This window comes from Panthera uncia, assembly GCF_023721935.1.
Source record: "Panthera uncia isolate 11264 chromosome A3 unlocalized genomic scaffold, Puncia_PCG_1.0 HiC_scaffold_12, whole genome shotgun sequence".
Taxonomy (NCBI): Eukaryota; Metazoa; Chordata; class Mammalia; order Carnivora; family Felidae; genus Panthera; species Panthera uncia.
Window position 1 is genome coordinate 1,793,301 of NW_026057579.1, and position 26,688 is coordinate 1,819,988.

At 38.1% G+C, this 26,688-nt stretch overlaps 1 protein-coding gene across 2 annotated transcripts; it reads right to left on the reverse strand.

Moving 5' to 3' along the window:
• Window positions 1-3,881: 3,881 nt before the first annotated feature.
• Window positions 3,882-26,681, reverse strand: RNF103 (ring finger protein 103). Of its 2 annotated transcripts, XM_049651847.1 has the most exons (4): window positions 25,890-26,680; window positions 23,552-23,691; window positions 13,275-13,390; window positions 3,882-6,245 (listed from the first exon to the last, which is right to left on the reverse strand). In XM_049651847.1, the coding sequence occupies exons 1-4, from the start codon at window positions 26,113-26,115 to the stop codon at window positions 4,670-4,672; spliced, it is 2,058 nt and encodes a 685-aa protein (XP_049507804.1). In that variant the 5' UTR covers window positions 26,116-26,680; the 3' UTR covers window positions 3,882-4,669. The 2 variants fall into 2 exon arrangements, with proteins under 2 accessions (XP_049507804.1, XP_049507805.1); XM_049651848.1 differs by lacking the exon at window positions 13,275-13,390 and having other exon boundaries at window positions 5,997-6,245; window positions 25,890-26,681.
• Between the last annotated feature and the right edge of the window lie 7 nt (window positions 26,682-26,688).

A 26,688-nucleotide genomic window follows, 5' to 3' on the forward strand; every position in this document is an offset into this window, starting at 1 on the left:
TCGACTGGCTGATGCAATCTTTAAAAACAATATTTAAATACCTTTAGATGGAGCAAGCACACTGTTGCCCTCACCACTCCTACTCAAACTGTTTCACTGGGCCCTAAAGACAATTCAAATTTGAAAGCTGTGTCCTTTGCTGAGTCACATCTTTAACTTGATTGACTATTAAGTGGGGATTCCTTCTGTTCTACCTATTGCACAGGGATATTAGGCAGTAAAACGATCTATTACATATGAAACAAAAACTTTGGGTGAGAAGATGGTACAAAAGATCAAGTAAAGAGATTGCCTAAATTAATCATTAATCAGTATACTTAAAATTTGGCACCAAGAACAAGAATACACTTGATCTTAGCCAAAAGGCAGAGAAGCAATGAGAACAAGAATAGAATGATTAAAACACAGATGATTCAAAATGTCATTTTCACAATTGAATTTCTATTTCTTCTTCTCTAAATTTTAATCAAATCCAATAGCAAAAAGGACCCAACACTTACTTTACTTCTGCCATCTTTTATCCCTTGGGTAGAGTTTTAAGTAACAATAAAATGGCCCAGGGGGAAAACATGGGAGCAAGGAGAAAGACTCCCAAATTCCCAAATAATCTAAAGAAGAGCTGAAAAGAGGTTGTGACAAAAAAAAAAAAAAAAAAAAAAAAAAAAATTAAGATCTTTGTCTTGGAGCAGACCATAAGTATTGATATCTTTGTCCCTACTAATGGGTACTAAAAATATAATCTTTTATCTTTTCTACCAATACTAGATGGGTGGTAAAAAGTTTGGTAAAGGATAAAATTAACATAGATTTTAAAAATTCAAGCCAATAATTAGTTACTGTATATCAACTCTGGGTCTAATACTGTAAGGATATAACAGTAGATTATAGCATTACACTTGTCCTCAGGGATATTATCCTTAAAGAAAGACACAAAAAAATGAGAGACAGTAGAAAAACATTTGAGCAGAACACAATCATGTGTCCTACCATTGCAGTTAACTCCAGAGTTCAGTAACTACAAAGCCCACATACTTGGAATCTTTAGTTCAGTAAATTCAATAGGTTGTTCTGTGAATCCATACTTTCTTTTTAAACACAGTTCAAGTCTAGAGTCTGTCAACCTTGAATAAGTCTTTCAATTCTCCACCTCCAGGAAACTGACAAAAACATTATTTGCTGTGCTTAACATTTAAGGGATGATTCAAGCTTCCCTGGAGATCTGAACCTCTGGCAATGATTTCCTCCCCAACTTTATTGTATTATTTTTATTGCATGTCTAATACGCAAAATGTCTATCTTATGCCCTGCACTATGGATATTTAGGTGAATAATGCACAACTCCTACTTCAAATTCACAAAAAAAGACATGCATAGTTTTAATACAGCTAAATACGACAGAAATGTGTGAGGTATCAGTAGGATATAAGAACACACACGTATCAGGAATGGCAAGCTATCACTAAGATTAGAAGGGCACATATCAGTTTGCTCCATTGTTGGTGATGAGAAGTTTGATCATTTGAGTAAGAGGACAGCTGCCTGAGTTTTCACTGTAAAGATATCTTTGTCTCTTTATAAACCTGGTGGAGAAGGAAAAGATGGGTAAAAGGGTGTAGAATTTCTGGAAAAAATGGGATCTAGCCAGACAAAGCAGAGAAGAAGGGGTGAGAACACTAGGCAGAAGGGAGAGCAAAGCACCAAGCTGAGAAAAACTGGAGCATGGGCCTGGAGAGACAAGCAGGCCAGAGTCTGATGTGTCTAAGAATCAGCCAGGAAGATTATGAAGGGCCTTGAAAACTGGTTTTAAGGAGATTATTTTATCATCTAGGGTAGTATTCTCCAAAGTATGGTGTGCCCTGGGATGCTGGAGAAATTTTAATTGTCTTTTAAAATGTCTACACTTTTGTGTACATTTCATAAGGTGACAATAGTATATGTCTATGACGCATTAACTGAAATCAGGACCCTAAGAGAATGACTGGGGTGCGGGGGGTAGGGGACAGAATGAAAAGCTGTTTTACTTACTAAGCACTGAGAAGCACCCAGGAGAACCTGTTCAGCAGATGGCTGTACAAAAAACTGCAGATCTGGGGAGGGGACTTTGCCTGGACACGTAGACTGGGGACAACCACTGAAAACATGAAAGAAAAGAGCAGGACCAGTTGCAGAACTCTGGGAAACACTAACATTTACAACAATGTGATTACTTTTTTTCAAAAGGAAAATAGCACAAGGAGCAGTTTTTGCACTTTTTATTTAAAAACTTAAAAGAGCTCTCAAATACTAACAGCTGGTCCTTACAGTTTTTATTTGAGAGAGAGAGAAGGTGGGGGTGGGGGGAAAGAGAAGAGAGAGAATTCCAAGCAAGCTCTGCACTGTCAGCACAGAGTCCGAGTGGGGCTCAAACTCATGAACCATGAGATCATGACCTGAGCTGAAACCAAGAACCAGATGCTCAGCCAACTGAGCCACCCAGGCACCCCAGTAATAGCCGGTCCTTACTATTTTCATTGATGTATGAAAATAAGGCTCAAGTCTACCATGAAGGCAGTGGGGGAAGGCGGGGGGGGGGGCGGGGAGGAAGGCTTCTGCTAGTAACCAAGCAATAATTCAGAATGAAAAAATTGCATTTTGTTACCATGTGGGGTGGGACAGTCAAGAAAGATTTTAAAAGTGCACTATGAAACTCAGACATGATTACAGTGCTGGGCCAGAAAAAATACAAAGTGAGCCTGGAATGCCTTGTGTCAAAAAGCAAGCGTTTCAAGATTGAAAGGGACATATCAATAGCACAGAATGGAATTAGCCTAGAAGGGGGCTCTCCCTTATCAAATTTGGGATGATTTGGATGCCACAAAGAATAATGAACTTTAACACACCGAATATAAAAAGAAACTGTGAGTCCAGTAATATTCAAAGTATGACAGAAAGAAAAATGGAAAGCTGTTCTTCACAAAAAATGTGAGCTAAAAAATGTAGAATGAAGGGTGCAATTAGAAAATCCCCATGTTACAACTCCTATTCAATAACTGACTCAGATTAATAACCATCAGTGGATGTTAAAACCGTTGGCTTACTAATATAACGCTGTATGCTAACTACACTGGAATTAAAATTAAAAACAAAAAAGACACCAAACCGTTGGGATATTCACATAGCCTCACAGGTTCCATCTTAAATGAAAAAGTATTTTATGATGGAAACAGAAGACAGCTATGACTTTAACCAAATTTAGCTTCACCAATGATGGGACAAACTGATATCATGTGACTCCCAATGTTACACAAATGGGAGGTACATATCATCCAGGCAATATTGTTTAATTTAAATCTTATCGTGAGGAAACACTCAGAGAATTCCAGAATGTAGGACATTCTATAAGTTAACTAGCCTGTACTCTTCCAAAATGTATCAGGAAAGATTTACAAGGGGAAAAAAAAAAAAAAAGGGCAGGGAACTACTAGAAAAGAATGAAAGGAAGGACTCCAAACCCAGCGCATGAACTGTGCTTAAGTTCACAATAAAAACAAAACAAAAACATCTAAAGATATAAAGGATATTTGGGGAGCAAGTGGGAAGTAGGGATTGTATGTTAAATATTACTGAATCAACGTGAATAAATTTATTCAGTGTAATCATAGTATTGTGGTTATGCAAAAAAAAAAAAAAAAAGTCCTTGTTCTTAGAAGATACATGGTGATACATCCAGTGGTAAAGAGGCATCAGGATGACTAAAATTTATTTCCAAAGGGATCAGTAAAAAACAAAAACAAACCAGAAAAAAAGAAAGAAAAAAGGATAAATACATATAGAGAAGATAAAGCAAAGGTAACAAAATACATACAGTTGGTGAATTAGAGAAACAGATGTTCGTTGTACTGCTACCAGTTTTTCTGCAGTTTTGACATTTTTCAAAATAAAAGTCAGGAAAAACAAAGTAATCAATGTGTGACTAATATGTTATAGTTGATTTTACTTAGACGAATATACTTCTCATAAATGACTTAATACTTAAAAAAAAGCCCACCATGAAATCCCTTCCCATCAAAGCTAACCAAGCTAAGAGGCTGACTAACATGACCTCTGGCTAGTGTCAGCAACATAATTTATTTTTGTGTTTTTCCTCATGAATCTAGGATCACTTACCTGTGAAATGAACAAACCAGCAAAACACCTATAACATTCAACCACCTCACTAAAAACAATTTAACATTGGAAAAGCTGTAATCTTCTGGTTTTAAAATAATTTATTTCATAGGTCCGTTTTAATTTCATGTCTCAGAGCATACATTATTTAATCAAGAGGTGCTGGACAGAGATTGTAAAAAGGGAGGAAACATTTAGGATAAGAAACTGCCTCAATTCCATTAGGATTTGATCCTACTTTGTAAAGTCTTGCTAGGATAAATTTCTATCATACTTCTTTTGTGCTTACAAAAAACATTAACTTCTGAATTTCCAATGTTGTAAATAAAAATTTTTACAATTAAGTATGCATTCAATTGACACACAAGGCAACCAAATAATTGTCATCAACATTAGCATAATGTGTATTTCCTGTCACTGCACTAACATTAAACTAAACTTCAAACCACAAAAACATTGTGACTAACATTAAAAAGGCAAGCTGTAAGATACTCAAAGCTTATAAAGGACAAATTGCACATGGTTAAGATGGGACATCATTTGACAAGGGCTGGTGTTGTGCATACGGCTGCTTTTTTTTATAAGAAGGCCACCGGCAAACAGGGCAACAGTGTCGGCCCCCAGCCAACCACATCACAATGCAATTCTGATGGAACACATGACCACAAGGCAACCCCATTAGCAAACATCCGTTTTCAAAATTCTCTAGGCAAACAACACATTCAGTACAGTGCAGCATATCAGCAGGCCAAGTTAACCAATCAGGCTCCATATCTTCATTAGCATTATATAATCCATATGACCTCCCCTTCTTTTCGTATGGGCTGGTCTGACAATATTTATTGGCACATGAACAAGCCTCAGCATCACAGTGACTTGCTCTTCCTGGAGAATTGTGAACTATGCTTTGCTTATCTTCAAATACTTCCTTTTCACTGCTAAAAGTGTCTGTGCTCTCGCTGTCTGAGTCATTTTCAATATCTTGAGAACCCTCCGACATTTCCTCTTCAGAATGGACTCCAAGACATTTAAATCGCCACATTGGCAAATTTTTAATGTAATCAGTTGGTATCAGAGGGTGAAGCCAAAGGTCAGGGAAAGCTAACCGCTCCAAGAATAAGTCAGGGTCTTCGTCCCAATCAGATTCTATAGGAAAGTTCTGAAAAGAAGCAATCGGGTGGAAGAGGTAGCTGGTGTACCAGTCCCACAGACTTGATAACCATTCTAAGTTATTGGCATTGACTTCATCATTGTTGCTGTTGCGTCGTCTCTTCTTCTCAAAGTAATCAATTAGTAAACCATGCCCAAGGTACGTACTGAGAAATAGGGCCGGGTGGGAAGAATAGAACATCCAGTCTGCCCTTACCCATGAAGCCAGTGTGGTTGTATTAGAATATCGCAACAATTTTAAGCTATATTCATAAAAGCTATCTAAGTAAGGGAGCTGTAAAAAGCCCAACACAGGTAGCCAGGAAATAATTAACAGAGAGTTGTATGTCCCTAAAGTGCTTATGAGAACCACAAATCGCTTTATGGTTGCTCCTTGTGTGATAAATAAGTCCATCCAAGCCATAAGATTAACTAGAACCAAGCTCAAAACAAACAGATCATTTACTTCAGGTTGTAATGAGCGCAAAAATGAATCCATGGCCTGAAGGGATATAAATTCACCTGTGTGATTTCCATATCTGTAAATTCCTTCAGGAGTTCTAAGAATGTATGATGGCATGTTATATACACCAATATCTGTCATAAAACTCTTGTTGTCCCAATTTTCCACATTAACAAAAATAAACTCCACTCTTCCGGTAAACTTTATACTTAGTGCAGAGAAGAAAGCTGGGGGTTGGTCAAGGTTTGCAAATAGGTATATTTTTACCCAATATTGATCGCTTTTATTCCATTCTTCTTTCAAATGTTCAGCATTATAAATGGTTTTGATCCGAGAAGCTGCATGAGCAGTTATCCACTTAAAAATGTGCTCCACTTCAATCTTGCGTCCGCTATATTCTTTAAGCATGACTTTCCCTTTAGAAGTGCTCGTTTGTGGGACAGACATAATGAGCGTAGATCGCAACCAGCCTCTTCTCCTGCAGTATCTGTAAGAGAGCAAACCAGAAGTAACAACTAGGCTGGTAGATCAGCTAGCTTGCTCATCTTCACTGTTGTGCACCTTGTTTCCCCCTAACAAATTTCTTTAGCACCTGAAAGATACTCTTTCCCCCAAACCAAATAACCTCCAAATAATCAAAAGTAGTGCCAATACCTGGCAGTTGTACAAGAACAAAAGCAAGCTCTCTTTTTGTTGTTATTGTGCTTGTTTGTTTTTGCTTCATATCTCTGTATTTCTAGTTTTTTGAAGAATAGCCTTTAGTCAGGGAAATCAGAAAATACTTCAGCATCTATTATGTACCTACTACTGTATTATGTGCTTATAGGATCCAAAGATAATAGGAAAATAATTCCTGCTCACAGAAAATTGAAAATACTATTAAGGAAACAAAATAGAAGTATAAAGCTATATATATTCAATTACTAAATAATGTAAAAGTTCAAAAAAAAGGAATAAGGAGAGTTTGAGTTGGTGAAGATTTCATGAAAGGTTTGGGAATTGAACGAGGTCTTGAAGGTGGTTAGATTCACATGGGCAGAAAAAGACTAGGTTACCCTACATGCCAAGTCCCTGACTCGAATGCAAGATGCTTGAGGGGAGGAGCCATGCTGTGCCCATGTATTAACCCAAGCCCTCACCAATACCTGCCCCACACAGGCACTGCTACAAAGTAATCCATACGAAAACTCACCTAGGAAAGACCAAGTCCCATACTTTTTTGTATTCTCATCTCTTTAATGAAAATCATGAGGATGAGCATTTAATACAGATGAAACAAAGTTACGTTTTCAGATTAAGAAGAGATTCGGTCCAAGGATGAGTACACACAGAAGAATTTAACTCAAACTAAATCACTTGTTTAGATTTATCCAGTGTGGTCATGACTCCAATCCTTTGGAAATGGACAAGTTCTTGCTATACTACTTGTGACATCACTCTCTCCCTAAAAAACTAGATGAGGAATGAAAGGGAATGCTGGAAAATAAAAACAGCTGTTGTAGGACAGTGTAGAGATTATAAGTGAAAGATTTTCCTTTTTTAAAAATAGTATTTTCTAAAAACCTACCATGTGGAATTTTATGATATGTAAATTTACCTCAATAAGGTTGGAAAAAAGAAAATCTACCATGCAGATAATTTGTTCATTATAGATTTGTAATTGGATGGTTATAAATACTCAATTTCTTATTTTGCTATTCTAAATACTGATATAAAAATCATAAGTGTTATGCTTTACTTAGTAAGCATGGATTACATTTTATTTAAACAAGCACACTACACATTTACATGATCAGACTGAAAGTCTCGACGTGTCATAAAGTTTCATGATGACAATACAATTAATTGTATCTCAGGAATTTTGTGATATAACCTAAGGTAAGTGAAGACAGCATGTTATGTCATAAAGACAAGGTTAAGTAATGACTCTGAGAAACTATCTGGGTGACTCAGAATCACAGACCCCAATTCAGCTTCTTGTTGAGTTGATATACTTCCTTAACAAGATAGATTCCATTAATGTCAATATTGGTTTTTTCTTTCTTTCTTTTTTTTTTTTTTTTTTAAGTTTATTTTGAGAGAAAAGAGAGGAGGGCAGAGAGAGAGGAAGAGAGAGAGAATCCCAAGAAGCAGCCTCTGCACTGTCAACGCAGAGTCCAATGCAGGGCTCAAACTCACGTCAGCCTATTAACCAACTGAGCTACCCAGGTGCCCCAATATCAACATTGCTTTCAGTGAAATGGATTGAGAATTATGAATTCCTACAAAGAAAATATCTTCTATCCCTTAACACTGTATTTGTATAATGCAAGTAATTCATTGACATGAATTCTATTTTTTCCCTCTACTCCCAAAAGCAACAAGTCAAATAGGTAATTGCCTTATTTACATCTTAAAAAGCTTTAAGTAGCTTTAATTCTTAAATTTCATATGATACTTGTGATGACACATTTCTGCTCTTGGTCATCCTTTCTATCTTTCTATAACTACCTCAGGGAATATTGCCTTCTTAGTGCCATAAATTAAATGACAATTTTTGTGACAGAAAACCTTATTGTGCAAAACAGTCAAAGAAAGTCTTAGTGTACACATTTCTTCATGTAAGAAAACAAATGTATTCTGTGCTTTCAGTTCAGAATTAAGTGACAGCTTTAAGGTTTATCTTTCCAGATAGAATTTAAGAGTACCAAGGAAAAGAAAATGTCATATGGTCATCATATATCTTTTGAATTCAATCAGGTTTTCCAGACTTTAAAAAAAAACTCTAATACTTATTTTTTTAAATTTTTTAAATGCTTATTCATTTCTGAGAGACAGAGAGAGACAGAGCATGAGTGGGGAAGGGGCAGAGAAGGGAGAGCATGAATGGGAAAGGGGCAGAGAAGTGAGACACAGAATCTGAAGCAGGCTCGAGGCTCTGAGCTGTGAGTACAGAGCCTGATGCGGGACTCAAACCCACAAACCGTGAGATTATGACCTGAACTGAAGTCGGTGGCTTAACTGACTGAGCCACCTAGGTGCCCTAAAACTCTAATACTTATAAACAAGAGGCTACTTATATTTACCTAAACACTGGTCTGAAGAAGTCTAACAAACAAAAGTATATCATATCAATTTTAAAATTCTACTGCTAAACAGAAATAAAGACTAATGTACATATTTTTAAAAATAATTTTACATTACCTTATACTGATATAAAAACTTTTACTGCCAATTCAAAAAAACACTTTTGTAAAAATTCAAATAAATTCAATGACAATACCATGAAAATAACTTCTAGTTCTTAAAGTAAACCTTTTGAGATCTCTTAGAGAATCTGAAGATTAAAAATGATAGAAAACAGTGAGTTTGCTACTCCAGTTTCTTGCGTGGGATGTGTACTCAAAAAGGAACGTTAGTGGGGTGCCTGGGTAGCTCAGTCAGTTAAGTGTTCAACTCCAGCTCAGGTCATGATCTCGCGGTTCGTGGGTTCAAACCCCGCATCAGGTTCTGTGCTAACAGCTCAGAGCCTGGAGCCTGTTTCAGATTCTGTGTCTCCCTCTCTCTCTGCCCCTCTCCCACTTGCGCGCTGTCTCTGTCTCAAACATTAAAAAAATATTTTTTTTAAAGGAACATTATTATTTGTTTACATAATGTGGTTTCTTCAGACAAAGTCATTGCCCTCCCTGGCCTTCCAGGTTCACTGTCCAATCTCCCCTTTATTTTCCCTTCTCTGCTTATTCCACAGGCCCCCTGCCCTTCTACTCTCACCATAGGTCCTCCTGATCCCTGTTTGCCACTCAGCTCTTGCAATTCCAATGTTCTCCATCTGCTTTTTACTATTCCCCATCTTTCCAGCCGCCCAAAGACACACCCCACCTTGTTTTCTACTTTAGAAGGGAAAGGGAAAGGAAAGAAAAGGAAAAGAAAGGAAAAGAAAAGGGGCACCTGGGTGGCTCAGTGGGTTGAGCATCAGACTCCTGATTTTGGCTCAGGTCATGATCTCACAGTTTGTGAGATCCAGCCCTGCGCTGGGCTCCGCACTAACAGTGCCCCTCCCTCTCTGTCTCTCTCTCAAAATAAGTAAATAAACATTTAAAAAACATCTAAAATATTAAACATTAAAAAACCATTTAAACATTTTTAAAAAAAAAGGAAAAGAGAACAGACCTAACAGAAGGCTTTTTAGCCCTCTATCCTATATTGCTTGATTGAGGAATGAGAGGTATTAGGGCCAGGCAAGCAGGGCAAGAAATTAAAATTGCTGCCACGGGCAGAGTCAGGTGCTTCCCAGAGGTGGTGGTCCTGAACGTTCTTAAGAGGAGCTAACCAGATCAGGAAAGTATTGCTGTGCAATGGGACCAGCACATCGGAGGAGGCTGCCCTAGAAGCCACACCGGAGAAAAAACTCCGGTAAACAAAGCAAAATAAACATGGAGTGGAGAGTTTAGTGTTTATAAAAATCTGAAATTAAGATGACTCAATTATCCAACATATGATTAAAACACTTGCTAAATAACACTATTGCCTGCCCAGTTATACCCTGCATTGACATTCTTTATGTTGTTGTTGGTTATTTATTTATTTTGAAAGAGAGGGAGACAGAATGAGCAGGGGAGGGGCCAAGAGAGAGGGGGACAGAGGATCTGAAGTGGGCTCTGCACTGACAGCAGAGAGCCCAATGCAGGGCTCGAATTCACAAACCGTGAGATCATGACTGAGCCAAAACCAAGAGCTGGACGCTTAACTGACTGAGCCACCCCAGTGCCCCACCCGACATTGACACTCTGAACACACATTTCTGTATTTCCCCATTTTGTTCTTCTACATCTCCAAAATCCTCAAAAAAAGAAAAAAACAAACCTAAGCACAGCTTTTATGGCAATAGTTCTTATTCCAGTTGTAAGATTTTCCCAATAAAAGTTAACATGAATATGATAATATCAAAACTGATGTAAGTAACTATGCATCAAGACCTTCATTTTGTGATGAAACTGAAGATGAAGTAAAAGTGCTTTTTTAATAACAAAAAATAATAGCTGCAATCAACAAAAGAAAGCAAAATTTGCTCAAAAATGATCTGTTCCACCATAAATAAGAGGTGAGACTTTTTTAAAAAATTTTTTTAAAGTTTACTTATTTTGAGAGAGAAAGAGAAAAGGAGTGGGGCAGGGGCAAAGAGAGAAGGACACAGAGAATCCCAAGCAGGCTCTGTGCTTTCAGTGCAGAGCCCGATGCAGGGCTCAAACCCATGAACTATGAGACCATGACCTGAGCTGAAATCAAGAGTCAGGCACTCAACTGACTGAGCCAACCAGGGACCCAAAGAGGTGAGATTATTTAAAGATGAAAGATTTAGAGGAAAATATACAAAGGTAGTTTATATGTATCTCTTCACCATTCCTCACCTAGTATAGAATCAAAAAGTTTTTCAAAAGAAAAGCTAGAAAAATTTGTATTAAAATCCGCTAGACTCAATTATCATTTGAAATGATAAAATGCACTTTTGATGCATTTTGTTTCATAAGATTACACCAAAATAAGTCAAACACTGCTATTTCCTTCAGTTTTTCATATTAATAGATTATATGTTTTCTGTTGTGCTTACCTTATTTTTGAATTCTTTATTAATGTTATGTAACAATTTATATATAGCATGGGTTTAACCTTTATATTTTTGTAAATTTATTTTCACTTGGTATTTTTTAGTATATTTGTAAGTTACAGTGTCAAAATACATTAATTAGTTCATTGATTTTTTAAAAAATCAATTCCGAATATTTTTCAATAAAATAGTGATGTTAATACTGACTTTTGGCTTTACCTGAAAAAAAAAAATGAAAATATTGGCACTATCATTTGTCCTGGTATTACAATCACTAGTGAGGGTAAGAAAGATCTCTCACTCAAGACTCTATTTGGGAATGATGGAATCAAACCAAATGCAACGGTCTTTGATAAACGAAGGACAAAAATAACAACGATCTGCTTTTCATTAAAACATTAACACTAAGGCTGTTTTGGACATTTCAACAAAAGGCGTTGTTAGAATATGATCAAGACTCTGTGGCAAAGATGAGAATACGAGCTTTGTGGGAAGACGGGGAGACTGTGAGTTAGAAGATACAAGAACTTTCCTTCTTATCTCCAACTCCTAGGGGATCCTACACCCTACGGTGTGGATCACATCCTATAATACCAGTAAGCAAAACAATCTTGAGGCAAAATGAAGCAAACATGAGCCTAAAGGAGAAAAGGCAGGAAAATATGCGGTACAACAGTAGCACAGGAGGGTTTTCTACATACAGTTAATGGGCTTCCCACTGGGGCCACATGTAAGTAAGTAATACAGACAGTTATATTACTTACGTTAGAAACTACCTAATGTTGTGGGGTTTTCTACATATACATCATACACCCCCTCCTCAGCACTAAACACAACATGCTATATATGCTAATCTTTTATTAAATATTTACTGAATGGATAATTAAATAAATGAATACTTGTAAGTAAAAATTTGATGGCACTAGAAGTTGAAATAAAAAGCACTTCAGGGGCGCCTGGGTGGCTCAGTCGGTTGAGCGTCCAACATGGGCTCAGGTCACGATCTCATGGTTCGTGAGTTCAAGCTCTGCATCGGGCTTGCTGCTGTCAGTGCAGAGCCCCCTTCAAATCCTCTGTCCCCCCCCCCCCATCCCTCTCCCGCTCTCAAAAATAAATAGAAATAAAAATTAAAAAAGCATTTCCAAGAAATAATGTAATGATGAAACAAGAAATAACATGACAAATGAAATCGTGGAGATGATGACAAAAGAACACAAAAATGCCTGCAAGGATTCTTATCTGAGAAAATGGGAAAAACAAAAGACAAAACAGTAAAGAACAGAAAAAGGACAGGTAGAAAGAGTACATGCCTGATTTAAAAAAATGAAGTTGAAACTGAGAACTGAGGGTTGATGGGGGGTGGGAGGGAGGGGAGGGTAGGTGATGGGTATTGAAGAGGGCATCTTTTGGGATGAGCACTGGGTGTTCTATGGAAACCAATTTGACAATAAATTTCATATATTAAAAAAAATAAATTAAAAAAATACAAAAATTCAACTGAATCTGAATTTGGACACTGGGATTAGGGAAAAGGGCACATCTAGGAGCAGCTGTACAGCAGATGGAAATGAGTGTCCACATGTAAACCAGAAGTCAGAATTATGACAAAAGATTTTGATCAGCACAAAGCTATAAATGTGCTGAAGTCTCTTTGGGAAGAAAACTGAAACAAAAGGACTGAAGACATACTCTTAAGAGTCACCCCCACTAGGAAGAATATGGAAGAATGGGATAGAGAGAGAAAGACATCTCAGAAAGGAAGTAAGTAACTGCCAGTTTATCAAAAACTATTTATCAAGCGCCTGTGTAACCCAAGCATGCTAAACATTATGATTAGCTTTCAGTTCAAATAGGCTTCTAATATCATGGTCTTCATTGAGTGAGACAATTCTGGTCAGAACTCAAATTCTAAGAATTGCCTAATCAACTCACCTGGGGTCACTGGAACAATTAAAAGTGCCTGTACGTATTCCAAATCTTGACACCTTTTTCACCATTTTCTCCCAGTGGATTTTACCGACCAAGGGACTTCTGTCATTTGCTATGACCTATTCTCCCAGAAACAAAAACAGAAACTTTAATTACCTAAAATGAAGTCAAACCAACCACTTATATCTATAATGTATCTTCACCTTTTGCAAAAAGATCCTGTTCTGTTCTATCATCATTGCAATTCTTGCAGAATGAATAACTGTCCGACTGAAAAGGCTTAAAACATTGAATACAGTGCATTAAACTTCCACACTTTATGGCAGTTACATTGAGGGGAATCAAAATCATATTAAAAAGCTAGCCACATCCTCCACCCTGATTCTTTAGAAATAAGGTACAGAGGAAGAAAATGGCCATTGGAGTCATTTCTCCACTATGAAAATTTTAAACAATACAAATAAAGCTTACTAGAAATGATCACATGTGAGTTCAAGGAGTTCAAATTTCACTTTTTAAAAGTATAATTATGGAGCCAAGAGTCAAACATTTGTTTTCTATTAAACTATGCTCTGACTAAATCAATACTACTACTTCTACAGCTTTTTCTTAACAATCACGAAAATGTTCTAATATATAAAAAGAATTACCACAATGAATTCTACACTCTTGAACGTCTACTTCAAATCTGCCTATAGCTTTCAAACACAATTAAGATTGGGAGAAGTACAAGATTTAAAAAAAAAAAAAAGAAAAGAAAGAAAAAGGAAAAAACTGTAAATTAACCTTCAAAATGTGTAATGACATCTTTCTTGGCTTTTCTAATCGTTAACACCTTTTCCTTTTATTCCCTAATCTTCCTGCTTTGAATGAAGGCAGGACTTCAACACAGATACCAATAAAAAGCGAATTATCTATTAAAAACAAAACCACAAAAACAACTAAACGGGAACTTAAAGGAAAGCCAAAAATGTCTAAAGTCTTCATGAACCATCTGTTTGATTTATTTTAAGCCCAGGGTATATAGGCCAAGTTTATTTTCACAAATGCTATGCAGCTGATGTTATCTAATTGAAAATTACAACACAATACTCTGGGGTCCTTCCTGGGAGGAAGGGCCAGTTTCATGGTCACAAAGCCTTCAGGAAGTGAAATCCCAGGTTATGTGTGTGAAATAAGTGCCAATAGTCTACTCCCTAGGAGATGCAAGAGCGGTCCAGCTACCTCATGGTAGCCTTTCTGCTGGGAAGCCTAACAAATTTCCAGGGCAGCAGAAAGAGAGTACATGGTGGTGACAAGTGACTTGAAATTCACTTTATGTGCAGACGGAACACTGTCCACTAACCCCTGCCATATACCACTGCTACTGTCATCCCCACATCTACAGAGATGTGCATACACACCTAACATTTTGTAACAACTCTGATGCTTAATAAATACACAAACACATACACAATTTAGGGCACTAAATAAATGGTTTTGATAGTGCTTTTCAGTGAAAATAGGTGGTCTTATTGAGGGAGAGAGACACCAGTTATTATTTAAATGTTCAGATGGTGGAGGTAACCAGGGAAAGGGCAATCTGAGGACATGAAAGCTTTTTCTGAGGTTTATATGTTACCCACTAAGTCTCTACTTTCACATTTTTTTTCATGGTCCAAAATGGCTGGATATATTTTACATGAATAACGAGGAAGATAAAGCAAGGCAGATATTTCTTTTCTTTTTTTTCCCCTACTACTCAAGAGTCAATATGGTAGGTGTGTGTGGGTGGCTCAGTCGGTTGGGCATCCAACTCTTGATCTCAGCTCAGGTCATGATCTCACAGATTCGTGAGTTCGAGCCCCACATTGCGCTCTGTACTGACAGTGCAGAAACTGCTTGGGATTCTCTCTCTCCCCCTTTCTGCCCCCTCCCACGCTTGTGCATGCACACCCTCTTTCAAAATAAATAAATAAGCATTAAAAAAAAAAAGGGTCAATAATGGTAGTTCATCTTTTCATCAAGTAATCAAAGAAATCTTGAACTTATTTTCCAGATTACTGAGAAGGATTGAGAAGTCTCTGTGCAATCATATCACCATACTCCCTACTTTTTAAAAGAACTCTTTCCTAAAGAGCTTCCTTTTCATTCCCATTTCCCAATCAAGGCTGTAAATAACCCAAAAATTTCAGGTCTGTGTTTATAATGACATTGCATGAAGGGGTTAAGAGGTTGCTTTAGTCAATGTAAGGTATGGCCCTGAGTCTGGGGGCATCCTTCAGTGAAGATCTTATCCACCACTCACATATCTTTCAGATTTACAAGAGCTCCAATTCTAGAAGAGGAAGTAAGAATGAGAGGCAGTTGTTGGCAGGCACTCCTGGTTATAGCACAGACAACACAAGTCTGTGATCAGAGGTGGGAACATCTAAGCAGGTATGTGACAATGTTTACCCCCAGGGCCTTATTTATTCAGCAAGCTGTTCTAATACCTGCTTTTGAAGAGTTTAATGATCCCTAACAGAGAAAGCCACACAAAAATGAAAACTCCCCTAGGCATTCATTGCATGAAAGCATTTTGTTTGACTCTGCAGTTATATTTATGTAGTTAGAAATTGCTCTGTCCAATGTTCTATATAGTTATATTACTCAACTAAAGGTCTAGCATAAATTAAACTTTGTAGAGGCTGAATGAAACCACCACTAAACATTTTAATATCTTCACAAAATAACTCATCTGGCTGAGTCACATGGCACAATCAAACATTCTAAGCCTATTACTACTGGGTCACACCAGTAGGAGTTCCCAACTTACAGCTCATATCCAAAAGTATGCACGATGATTCTGAGTGGCACTCACACTGCTGGTCTTATTAAAAGCAGAGACATACTCCTCGGCAGTTCAGGAAGGATGTTGTGTTCTCTGTGGGGAATATTTTCAGAGACTAGAAAAAAACTAGATGAAAGTACAGCCTGAGTTCCAAGTCTGGGACAGACTTGGCAGGATAGGCTGGAAGTGAAAGAATCTTTCCCTCCCCCTTCCCAGGGTATCTGCCTAACTGGCATCCCCACACTGGCTCACCATTGTATCTCCTGCAGCTAGTATAGTGCCTAACTCATTTGGGTACTCATTAAATATTCATGCTGAACTAAATTGTTTCAGCTTTTTACAGCTTAGTAACTTCATTCTTCAACTTTTGCCTATACAGATTCTCTAAAGCCGCCAAGTTTTGACATCTACTGTAAGTCCCTTCCCCAGCAACCTGTCATTTGGAATATTTTCTGGACAAATGCTAGCATAAAAAGTACTTTGCTATCCAATTACATATCAATGTGCTTGACCCCAGTGAGACATAAGGACTTCTAATTCAATGAATTTAGAAATATACTTTTTCCAGAAAAAAACTACCGTAATTTTCCCAGGTTCCACTTCACTGTCTAAAGAGTTATTTATCTCTCAAGATGCTAGCACCAATATAGATGATCTAACTCAGCTGGGAAAGTTAATCATATACTGAGATTTTTACTGATCTACACATTTTAGTAAATCAAACTGTAAGCTGTTTTATGACACAGGCTATAGGTTATTCATCTTTGTGCCCTCAGTGCTAATCACAAGGTTCAGCTGGCACACATTAGATTTCAATAAATATTTGTTAGATGGTTGGATGAATGGATGAAACCAGTGGGTTTGCTGGTACATGTTTAACAACCAGCCCTCCAGAAGAAAAAGGAAGCTCTGATTTCTATTACTTGCTGATTTCCTTGGTATAAATACTCCCATATGGCCAATTTCAAGTTACCAACGTGCTATCTCTAAACATGGAATTGGGAAGAGATCTTAACAGTCACTCTTCATGAAGCAGTATGAGCTGGCTCCAGCATACCATGCATGGAACTACGTTGGACAGCGTGTGATGCTAAGTGCACATATTTTCTGATGTCAACCTTGTGTAGTCCAGTTTAAAATTACCAAAAAAAAAAAAAAAAACCACCTGGGGCTCAGTTTACTGTCTGTTTCCTTCCACATGTATTATAGGTATTACACTGGTATAAGGGGGAAAAAAAAAAGCCATATATTTTTGCCTAATGTTTACAGGTGGGTTTTATTAGTAATCAGAGTACCTGCCATAGATGCCATACAGCATCTAGACTAAATTAAGTAACACAACTCCCCAGAACAGGAGAGCTGTGCTGTGATATTTTCTGCATCTCTCAGTATTTCATTTTATTTTATTTTTTTTAACGTTTATTCATTTTTGAGACAGAGAGAGACAGAGCATGAATGGGGGAAGGTCAGAGAGAGAGGGAGACACAGAATCTGAAACAGGCTCCAGGCTCTGAGCTGTCAGCACAGAGCCCGACACGGGGCTCGAACTCACGGACTGTGAGATCATGACCTGAGCCGAAGTCGGACGCCCAACTGACTGAGCCACCCAGGCGCCCCTCAATATTTCATTTTAATAAGGAGTTTCTACTTTCAAAATCATAGACCAACTTTTTTCTTTTTTTTAATGTTTATTTATTTTTGAGAGACAGAAAGACAGCATGAGCTGGGGAGGGAAAGAGAGAGGGAGACACAGAATCTAAAGCAGGGTCCAGGCTCTAAGCTGTCAGCACAGATCCTGACGCAGGGCTTGAACCCACAAACCGTGAGATCATGACCTGAGACAAAGTCAGCCACTAAATTGACCAAGCCACCCAGGCGCCTCAATCACGGACCAACTTAAGTAAATACATGCAACTTGTATAAAACCATTAAAAATGGGGACAAGTTGGGAATGCAAGCTGGTGCAGCCACTCTGGAAAACAGTATGGAGATTCCTCAAAAAACTAAAAATAGAACTACCCTACGACCCAGCAATTACACTACTAAGTATTTATTCAAGGGATACAGGTGTGCTGTTTCGAAGGGACACATGCACCCCACTGTTTATAGCAGCACTATCAACAACAGCCAAAGTATGGAAAGAGCCCAAATGTCCATCGATGGATGAATGGATAAAGAAGATGTGGTGTATATATACAATGGAGTATCACTCGGCAATCAAAAAGAATGAAATCTTGCCATTTGCAACTACTGGAGGGAGGGATGGAATTGGAGGGTGTTATGCTAAGCGTAATTAGTCAGAGAAAGACAAATATATGACTTCACTCACATGAGGACTTTAAGAGACAAAACAGATGAACATAAGGGAAGGGAAACAAAAATAATATAAAAACAGGGAGGGGGACAAAACAGAAGAGACTCTTAAATATGGAGAACAAACAGAGTTACTGGAGGGTTGTGGGAGGGGGGATGGGCTAAATGGGTAAGGGGCACTAAGGAATCTACTCCTGAAATCATTGTTGCACTATATGCTAACTAATTTGGATGTAAATTTAAAAAGAAATTAAAAAAAAAGAAATAATAGATGAATTCAAAAGCATAAAAAAAATGGGGACAAGTGATTGACAAAAACAAAACTCAATAGCATTTAATTATTTCTTTGGTATCTTCACTAGCTTTCTTTATGAGTAAGCAGAAATAAAAGTTTTTTACTAAACAGAAATAAAAGTTTTTCACCAGAACAAAATAAATGGTACAGTGGTTTGCTATGTATTTCACCTTTAGAGTCAAGAAAGGAATAAAGGGGTTAGAATCTCCCTGAACAAAGCTTTGTCTAGAAACAAAGATAAACAAGTTTTATAACAGCTATTAACTCTTTTTAGCCAAACAGGAAATAGAGTAACGTGATACTCTGGTAAATATTGACCCAAAGTTTTACTTTAAATCAGGTGATGCTTTTCACTGCTACCTCAATTCTAGTGACGTTAAATTCCTTATGATGGGGATAAAGCCAGTAGGGAACAAATAACACAGTCCTTCCTTGAACAAAGGTCAAAAAGAGAAATAGAAATGTTAAGATAAGGATAAACCCATAAACCCCACAGCGCATGCTAACTTTTCCATTTCAGGCTAGCCACTGTCCCATCTGCCTAAGAGTTTTCTGGGGTGGGAGCAGGGGAAGTAACTGTCTTCAATTTGTGATACTCAGATAATTGGGTGGTGGTAAAATCAAAGAATCCACAATACTAGAAGATAAATAACTAATGAAAGATATGAGCAGAGGTTAGGAACAAAGCAGGGAAACTTAGATTGTTAGAACTACTAGAAAAAAGAAGACTTAGTTGTTCCATGGGTTATATAGGGTGTTATATGTCCCATATGTGTTGTTGCCTGGAAAACTGAAATTAGTTGTGTTCACTTCATATTACAGAGACTACAGGATAGAAGTGGAAAAGCTTCACATGAAAAGGAGCATCCTACTATTCTGGTTTAATGTAAGGATAATTCATGAGCACTAACACATTTTAGAACAATTAAGAAGAGAAAGACATAAAGACCACTAACATGTATCATGCAGCAAATAAAAGCATGAGCTGCACAGAAGACAGATTCAAAAGGAATACAAATTAAGTAATTTATAGAAATTTATTCTTCTCGTGTAGTGTCATTCCATGTGTCATGTCACCAAAAAAGATAACCAACCTAGATTACCAATCCACTACAGAAAAATAATGAACTGACCAAGTGATGAAACAGGTAAGTAATATACCCATTTATTAAGGTCACATTTTCGGGGTGCCTGGGTAGCTTAGTTGGTTAAGCAACCAACTCTTGATTTCAGCTCAGGTCATGATCTCACAATCTGTGAGATCAAACCCTATGTTAGGCTCTGCACTGAGAGCGTGCAGTCCACTTAGGACTCTCCCTCTCTCTCTGCCCCTCCCCCACTCGTGTGCACTCTCTCTCTCAAAATAAACTTTAAAAAGTCATACTTTCCCTAAGTAAATCCAGACATCCTTTCAATGACATACGAAGCCTAATGTCCTAATTATCAGTTTTATGATGCCTAACTACATTTTTTTCTCAATAAATACAAAAGGAAACCATAATTCATTGCAGTCAGGAAGGATATTAGAAAAATGGGAGGAAAAGAAAGAACTCTGATGTGTTTAAGTATTTCTTATACAGGATACCTACAATAAAGGCAATCTGAAGAGGACTGAACTGGCTGGGATCTATGCACTCTCACAAATTAAAAAAAAAAAGAGCCAACTAAAATTGGTCAGCTTCTTTGAAAATAAATAGAAAAGAATAATTCAAATTATTAAAAACAGAATTTTTAAGTTATCCTTCACAAGAGATTGGATAAATATGATTTGAGCTGAAAGAATGACAAGCAACCAAGAGAATACTTGTTTCTAACAGACATTTTCAATTTAAAAAACAAAACAAAACAACAACAACAAAACTAAAAGCCCTCTTTTAAGAGTTTAAACTAATGTCTGTGCTGATGAGCTTAGCTTGGTGACTTGAATGAGGACAGGGTTTCAATCTCAATCTTCTCAGTTGTCCTGCCAGAGATTGTTCTTCTAAGCCCAGCCAGTTTGACAGATGTAAGCCACTGGCTCCAAGGGATATAAGCCAGACATTGGTGATCAGTGCAAATCCTGAAGGTCACTGGAAAAACTAAATGTGTGTCCTACTACCATTAACACACAGAAAACCATATAAACACATTCCACTTTTCTTAGAAGCCATTTTTCAATCACTAATACCTGTGAGGCTTAAAAAATATTTTCAGAGGAAAAGAATTTAGTGATTACAATTTAAATGCTAACATTCACTATCATTCATTATTTGTTCTTCATTTCATTCAAGTGTCACTTTATCAGAGAATTCTTTGCCATTCTCTGACTCCTTGCCTTGTTTTTCTCCTTAGCATTTTCCACTAACTTGATGTTGTATTAAATATTTACTCACTTATTGCCTACCTCTCCCAACTGGAATGTGAACTGCCTGAGAGAGCAAGGACTTAGCCTGCTGTATGTTCCTGGTATATCTCCAGGGCCTGGCATACAACTAACTGCTAAATAAACTATTTCATATTTTAAGGGAGTTTATATCTTTTTTTCTTTTTTATATTTGTGGGGGTTTTTTTTTTTGAGGTGGGGGAAGGGCAGAGACAGAAGGAGAGTGAAAATCTTAAGCAGGCTCCACACCCAGCTAAGAACCTGAGGCATAAAGCCCAATGTGGGGCTCGAACTCAAACACCATGAAATCATGACCTGAGCCAAAATCAAGAGGTGGACACTTAACTGGCTGAGCCACCTAGGCACCCCAATCCATGGTTATATTTAATAGAACATTAAAAAATAGGGCACTGGGTGGCTCAGTCGGTTAAGCATCTGACTCTTGATTCTGACTCAGGTATGATCTCAGGGTCATGAGATGGGGCTCCGCACCGTGCTTCACATTGACAGTGCAGAACCTGCTTGGGATTCTCTCTCTCTTTCTCTCTCAAAAATAAACAAACTTAAAAAAGAAAATAGCAGATCGTTTGTAAGCCAGGAATACATGTTAGTGAACCAGAATGTGTTCATTTTTTATAGGCAGAATCCTATATACCAAAAGAATTTCTAGACTTTTGACATGGCTTTTCCAAGTTTGGAAGGTGTTCTGCATCTTTATTATTCATCTCTATGGGATCATTCAGTGTATGGACACTTAGAGAACGTAGGGAAATGGGACAGGCTATTCAACTCAATCTCAGTAATAAAACTAAAATTATCAAAACCAACCAGTCTTTTTTTTTTTAATTTTTTAAATGTTTATTCATATTTGAGAGACAGAGAGAGACAGAGCGTGAGTAGGGGAGGGGCAGAGAGAGAGGGAGACACAGAATATGAAGAAGGCTCCAGGCTCTGAGCTGTCAGCACAGAGCCTGACGCGAGGCTCGAACCCTCAAACCGTGAGATCATGACCTGAGCCAAAGTTGGATACTCAACCGACTGAACCACCCAGGCACCCCCCAAAAAGCCTTTCTTGATCAGACTATCAGATATGAATATCTAGGAAAGGAAATGGAATTAACTATTCACTTATAAATTAAAGCTTTAAAGATGCTAGTTTATTTTTCAATACCAATTAATTCAGAGAAATAAACTAGAATTTCATGGATAACGTATAGACTATATCCACAATCTCCCAGGGTCTCCATTTGCTAAATTTAAAAATTACTGAATTAGATAATCTGGCAGGTAAAAGGTCAGACACAATAGGAAGACAGCATGTAAAGGAAAGTCATGAATAGTCAACGTAATCACCTGAAGAATTCCCAAACCTCAACTCTTTAGCCCCATGGACCATAGTATTGTTACATCTTCCTTAGGTGTATATGTTTTATTTGAGGTCAAGTACAACAGAAAATCTATCTATAATCATATTGCAAATCTATGACAAGACCAGATCTGCATCTAACTGCATCTGAGCTCATAGCTTTTTCTACCATATTTTGACGTCATTGTTCTCAGAAATATGAAGAAGCAATTTTGATTTTTATACCCTGAATCAAACTTGGCCAACCCCAGTGTTAAATGACAAAAGTAGCTGACAAAAAATCAGGAGTCCTGAGATTTGATCCTGATTCAATAATCATAATTTTAGCCAAAATCATGCTGTTAATTTGGTTGATATTTTATTTTAAATGAACTTACATTTTTAAAAAAATTAAATAACTTTATCCTTGCCTAAATATCTGTGAAATTAGATGTTCAATGCAATATTGATTTTTCTAATTTGTATAAAAATCCATAAATGATGACGTGTGCCCATTCACTTACCATCAAGTGATACATAAACCGCACTTTGCGAAGCATAAAAGATGAATTTTTAGACCCTTCATAGCTCTACAACTCTAATATGCTAACTCAATTTCACAGTTTTGATATCACAAGAGCTAGGGTTTAAAATTATCATCTCATCAATTTCATAAGCAAAGTAATGAGCACTCCCCACCAGTCCCCACAATATCTTTTCCTCTATTGTCACAAAGTTGGCTATTTCCCTAATAGCAGGATTTTCTTACTTCTACTTCAGGGTTTTTCCTCTAGATACAAAAATCATTTGGATTACTGCATTACAAACTGGAGTTAATCAAAACTGTAACAGCGCAAATCACTCAACAAAAGGAATAGATGTGTGTTTCTTACTTTCATGAGGATCCAACAACCAAAATGGATTTGTTTCTGCTGATTCTAACCAGTCAACCCTCTTTTCCCAACACTTCCCCTCCCCACTCTTCAATCTTCATTTTCCATGGTCTGTAGACCTCTTTAAGAGGATACTGGAGCCTACCTATGAGAATTGAGTTATGCTGAAGAAACACGACACAAATATATAGAAGTGTCACCAGCTGGTGAATACTATTTTGGTAAAAATAATTTTACTTCTATCACTTTACTTCTGATACCTGAACCAGCCAGATGCCATCTTTTGTGTCTTCTACAAGCTCATAGAAGTGCATTTCACCACTGAAATTGGTACTAGAAACAGATTCAGATGCTTCTTCTTCCTTGAGTGCAGAATAGAGCTCACCTTCCATCAAGTCACCTGAAGAAAGAAAAAAGTAACAGCAGTAAGATTTCAAAAATCCTACCTTCCCAACTTCAATGATTAATTCCATTACACACTGTTAAAAATCATGTCATAGGACTTCCATTTCCCTCTATAGAAGAGTAGAACCTGAATACACCCATTTAAGATTCAGTCAGCCAGTATGTCATAAGAACCTAGTATATGTCAGACAAAAGTGAACAGACAAAAATCCATCTTCTCATGGAACTTACATGCTAGTGAGGTCATCACATAATTTATTAGGAAATTACTTAATTTCCTGGTAAGCCCAAAAAGCCATCACAGTATCTAGTTTTGTGTGTGACATGCCCAGGCTTCAAATAATTTTTAAACAGTATGATTTACATACTTCAGACTTGTAAGATTTAGAAATGGGTTTACGGAATTTGCCATCACCACCTGCTTAAAATAGCAATAGGGCCTGTAAGACTTGAAGGTTAGATACAAAAGATTACCTGTAAGAAAAAACTCCATACTCAAACTTTCAGTGTAAGTTGAGAGCTTATATGATCAAGTAAAAAGGAAAACACTAATGTCAAATTATTCTAATTTTGTCTTAAATGTGAAAACAAGCACTGTATCATGATAGCAGCAACATCATTTATAACGAATACTTCAATTATAAAGTTAAACTGCTATACCAAGACTTCTCTGCTATAAAAGGTGTGATCTGAGTCATATTTTTGTAGGCTGTGTGCATTCTTTAAATGATATGTGCATTCTTTGTACACTCAAAGTGACAAGTATTTTTAGGCCCAAAGGAAGCAACACAAATAAAAGTCAAAAGAAAAACGTTTTATTAAATTTTTTAGCATGAGAAGTGATTTGGCTGTGGCAGTGAAGATACTTCTCATTTCTGAACCTAGAAAATTCATTTATTAGGGATCTACTTTACTCCATTTCCCATTCCCCGCCCCCACGGTAGAAGTAAGTTACCATAAACCAGACAGTAAACGAGAAGAAAAAAAACCCGATTTTATGTTTTCCCTATAAAAAAGTATCACGTTTACATGCAAATATTACACATTTATATCACTACCCCAGTACTGAAATACAAATTTGATAACCCTTAACCTGGAAATATGTGAGTGCTCAACTCCTCTGGAGTTAGTATTCTTGTCTATCACACTACACGGCTATACAGTACTAAATAAGGGGAAAAAAATGCCTTGTTAAAGACACAGCAGATCTACTTGAAACAACAAAAAAGATAACCATCAGTTTCAACTGCTTCCTACAGCAACCCAGAATGCCTTTCTCTAGTTACAGTACATTCCCCTTCCAGGACGTTTACCTAAACAAAGATATATTTTCTTCAGGGGTGAAAAAAAATTAACTATATATCTTACTTAATCCTCCCCAAACCAACAGTTACGGCCAACGCATTTTTCTTTAAAATGTTAAACAAATATTCACTTAGCACTACTTCAATTCTATGTCTCAGAGCATTTACAGTGATGCAGCAGCGTCTGTGACTTCTACAAGAGAAAAGTTTACATCCAAGACATAAGGATTTTTTTAAAAAACCCTGACAGTAATACAAACAAGGTAGGAATTCACAAAAAATAAACTCACTTCATTTTCACCAAACTTAAAGTATGAAAAGCCAATACGGTACAGTTCACCCTTTCTCGATATTTATCCTCATGATTTAAAAATTATATCTTAGCCCTAAGTGCCTCTTTGATAGTAAGTATTCCAATGATATTTTTCCCTCCTGTTATTATGCTATTATTGTTATTTATTATTATCGTGACAAACACTGCTATCTACAGACAACGTTTTGGGGTTTTCCTTCTCTTATATCCTTAGGAATTTCGACTGACAATGCTTTCCAGTTTGTCTGCAACCGGCTGACATTCCCTAATTTTAAGAAAATGGTTTCTTACTAAACATTGCTAAGAAGCTGCACTTAAATCTGTTATTAAAAAAAAAAAAACAACAACAGCTTAAAAAGACACAGCAACACCCCCACAAATAATTCCAGCCCCCTTCTCAAAACTGGGATTTACTTTTTTTTTTTTTTTCCCCGCAGAAAACCTGGACAGCTCTCGAAGTTGTCTGCGTAACCCACCCAGGTAATGCCCCATTCTGAGGGAACCACTAGGCACGAGGAAGTACAAGTCGCCCCCTCCACCGGGTGGAGGGGGACCCCACGGTAGCCCGATACTCGCCTGACTTTTCCACCAGCTCCCGGACATCCTTCTTCTCGGGCAGCCCCGAGTACCCCAGCCCCCGGCACTCCAGAATGGTCTTCAGCTTCTTGAAGCTCAGCGCCACCGGATCCACCAACTGGGTGGCAAAGATGCCAGTTTCATACCACACAATGGCCTCAAAAAACCTGGCCAGGACGAACAGGACCAGAAAATAGAGGAGTAGGAAAAACAGCTTCAGCCACATCTTCCCCTGCGTCTTCTCTCTTCTCAGAGAGCTCAGGAGACGAAAAAGAGGGGCGCGGAGCGGGGGAGTGTGTGCTCACGCCCGCCGGGGCGCGGGCACTATCCCAGCGTGGTCCGGCCTCGCCGCCCTCACTGTCGCGCCATCGCCGGCCCGGGGGCTGGGGGTTCGGCTATTTGTGCGGGGTTGAGGAAGAGACGGGGAGGGGCAGAGGCGCAGAGCCTCGCGCGGGGCCTTCCCGTCGAGAGGCGACAGACATAAAGCGGGGGGGAAACACTAAAAAAACCCCATCAGTCAAACACCGAAAGGAGCGGGGCGCGGGTGGGCCCTCGGGGAACAAAACGAGGGACGTCTCCCCCGGCGGGGGGCTCTGACCGAGGTGGCGGGGTGGGTCTTCCAGCACCGTAATCTCAAGGGGGAAGGAGGAGGCCCCCCAAATCATTCAGATCCACAAAGGAAGGCTGGGCGGGAGGCCGGGGCCGGAGGGGCGGCGGGCCGGGGAGGCGGTTGGGGCCGGCGGGCGGCGGCCGGGCTCCCGCGGCGGCTGGTCAGGAGGGCGCGGCGCTCGGCTCCGCC

Coding starts and splice junctions, on each gene's coding strand:
- RNF103 (XM_049651847.1), bottom strand. CDS start 26,115: ATGTGGCTGAAGCTGTTTTTCCTACTCCTCTATTTTCTGGTCCTGTTC. Junction 23,692..25,889: donor GGAGCTGGTGGAAAAGTCAG/GCGAGTATCGGG, acceptor TTCTTTCTTCAG/GTGACTTGATGGAAGGTGAG. Junction 13,391..23,551: donor ATGGCATCTGGCTGGTTCAG/GTATCAGAAGTA, acceptor CTGGGAGAATAG/GTCATAGCAAATGACAGAAG.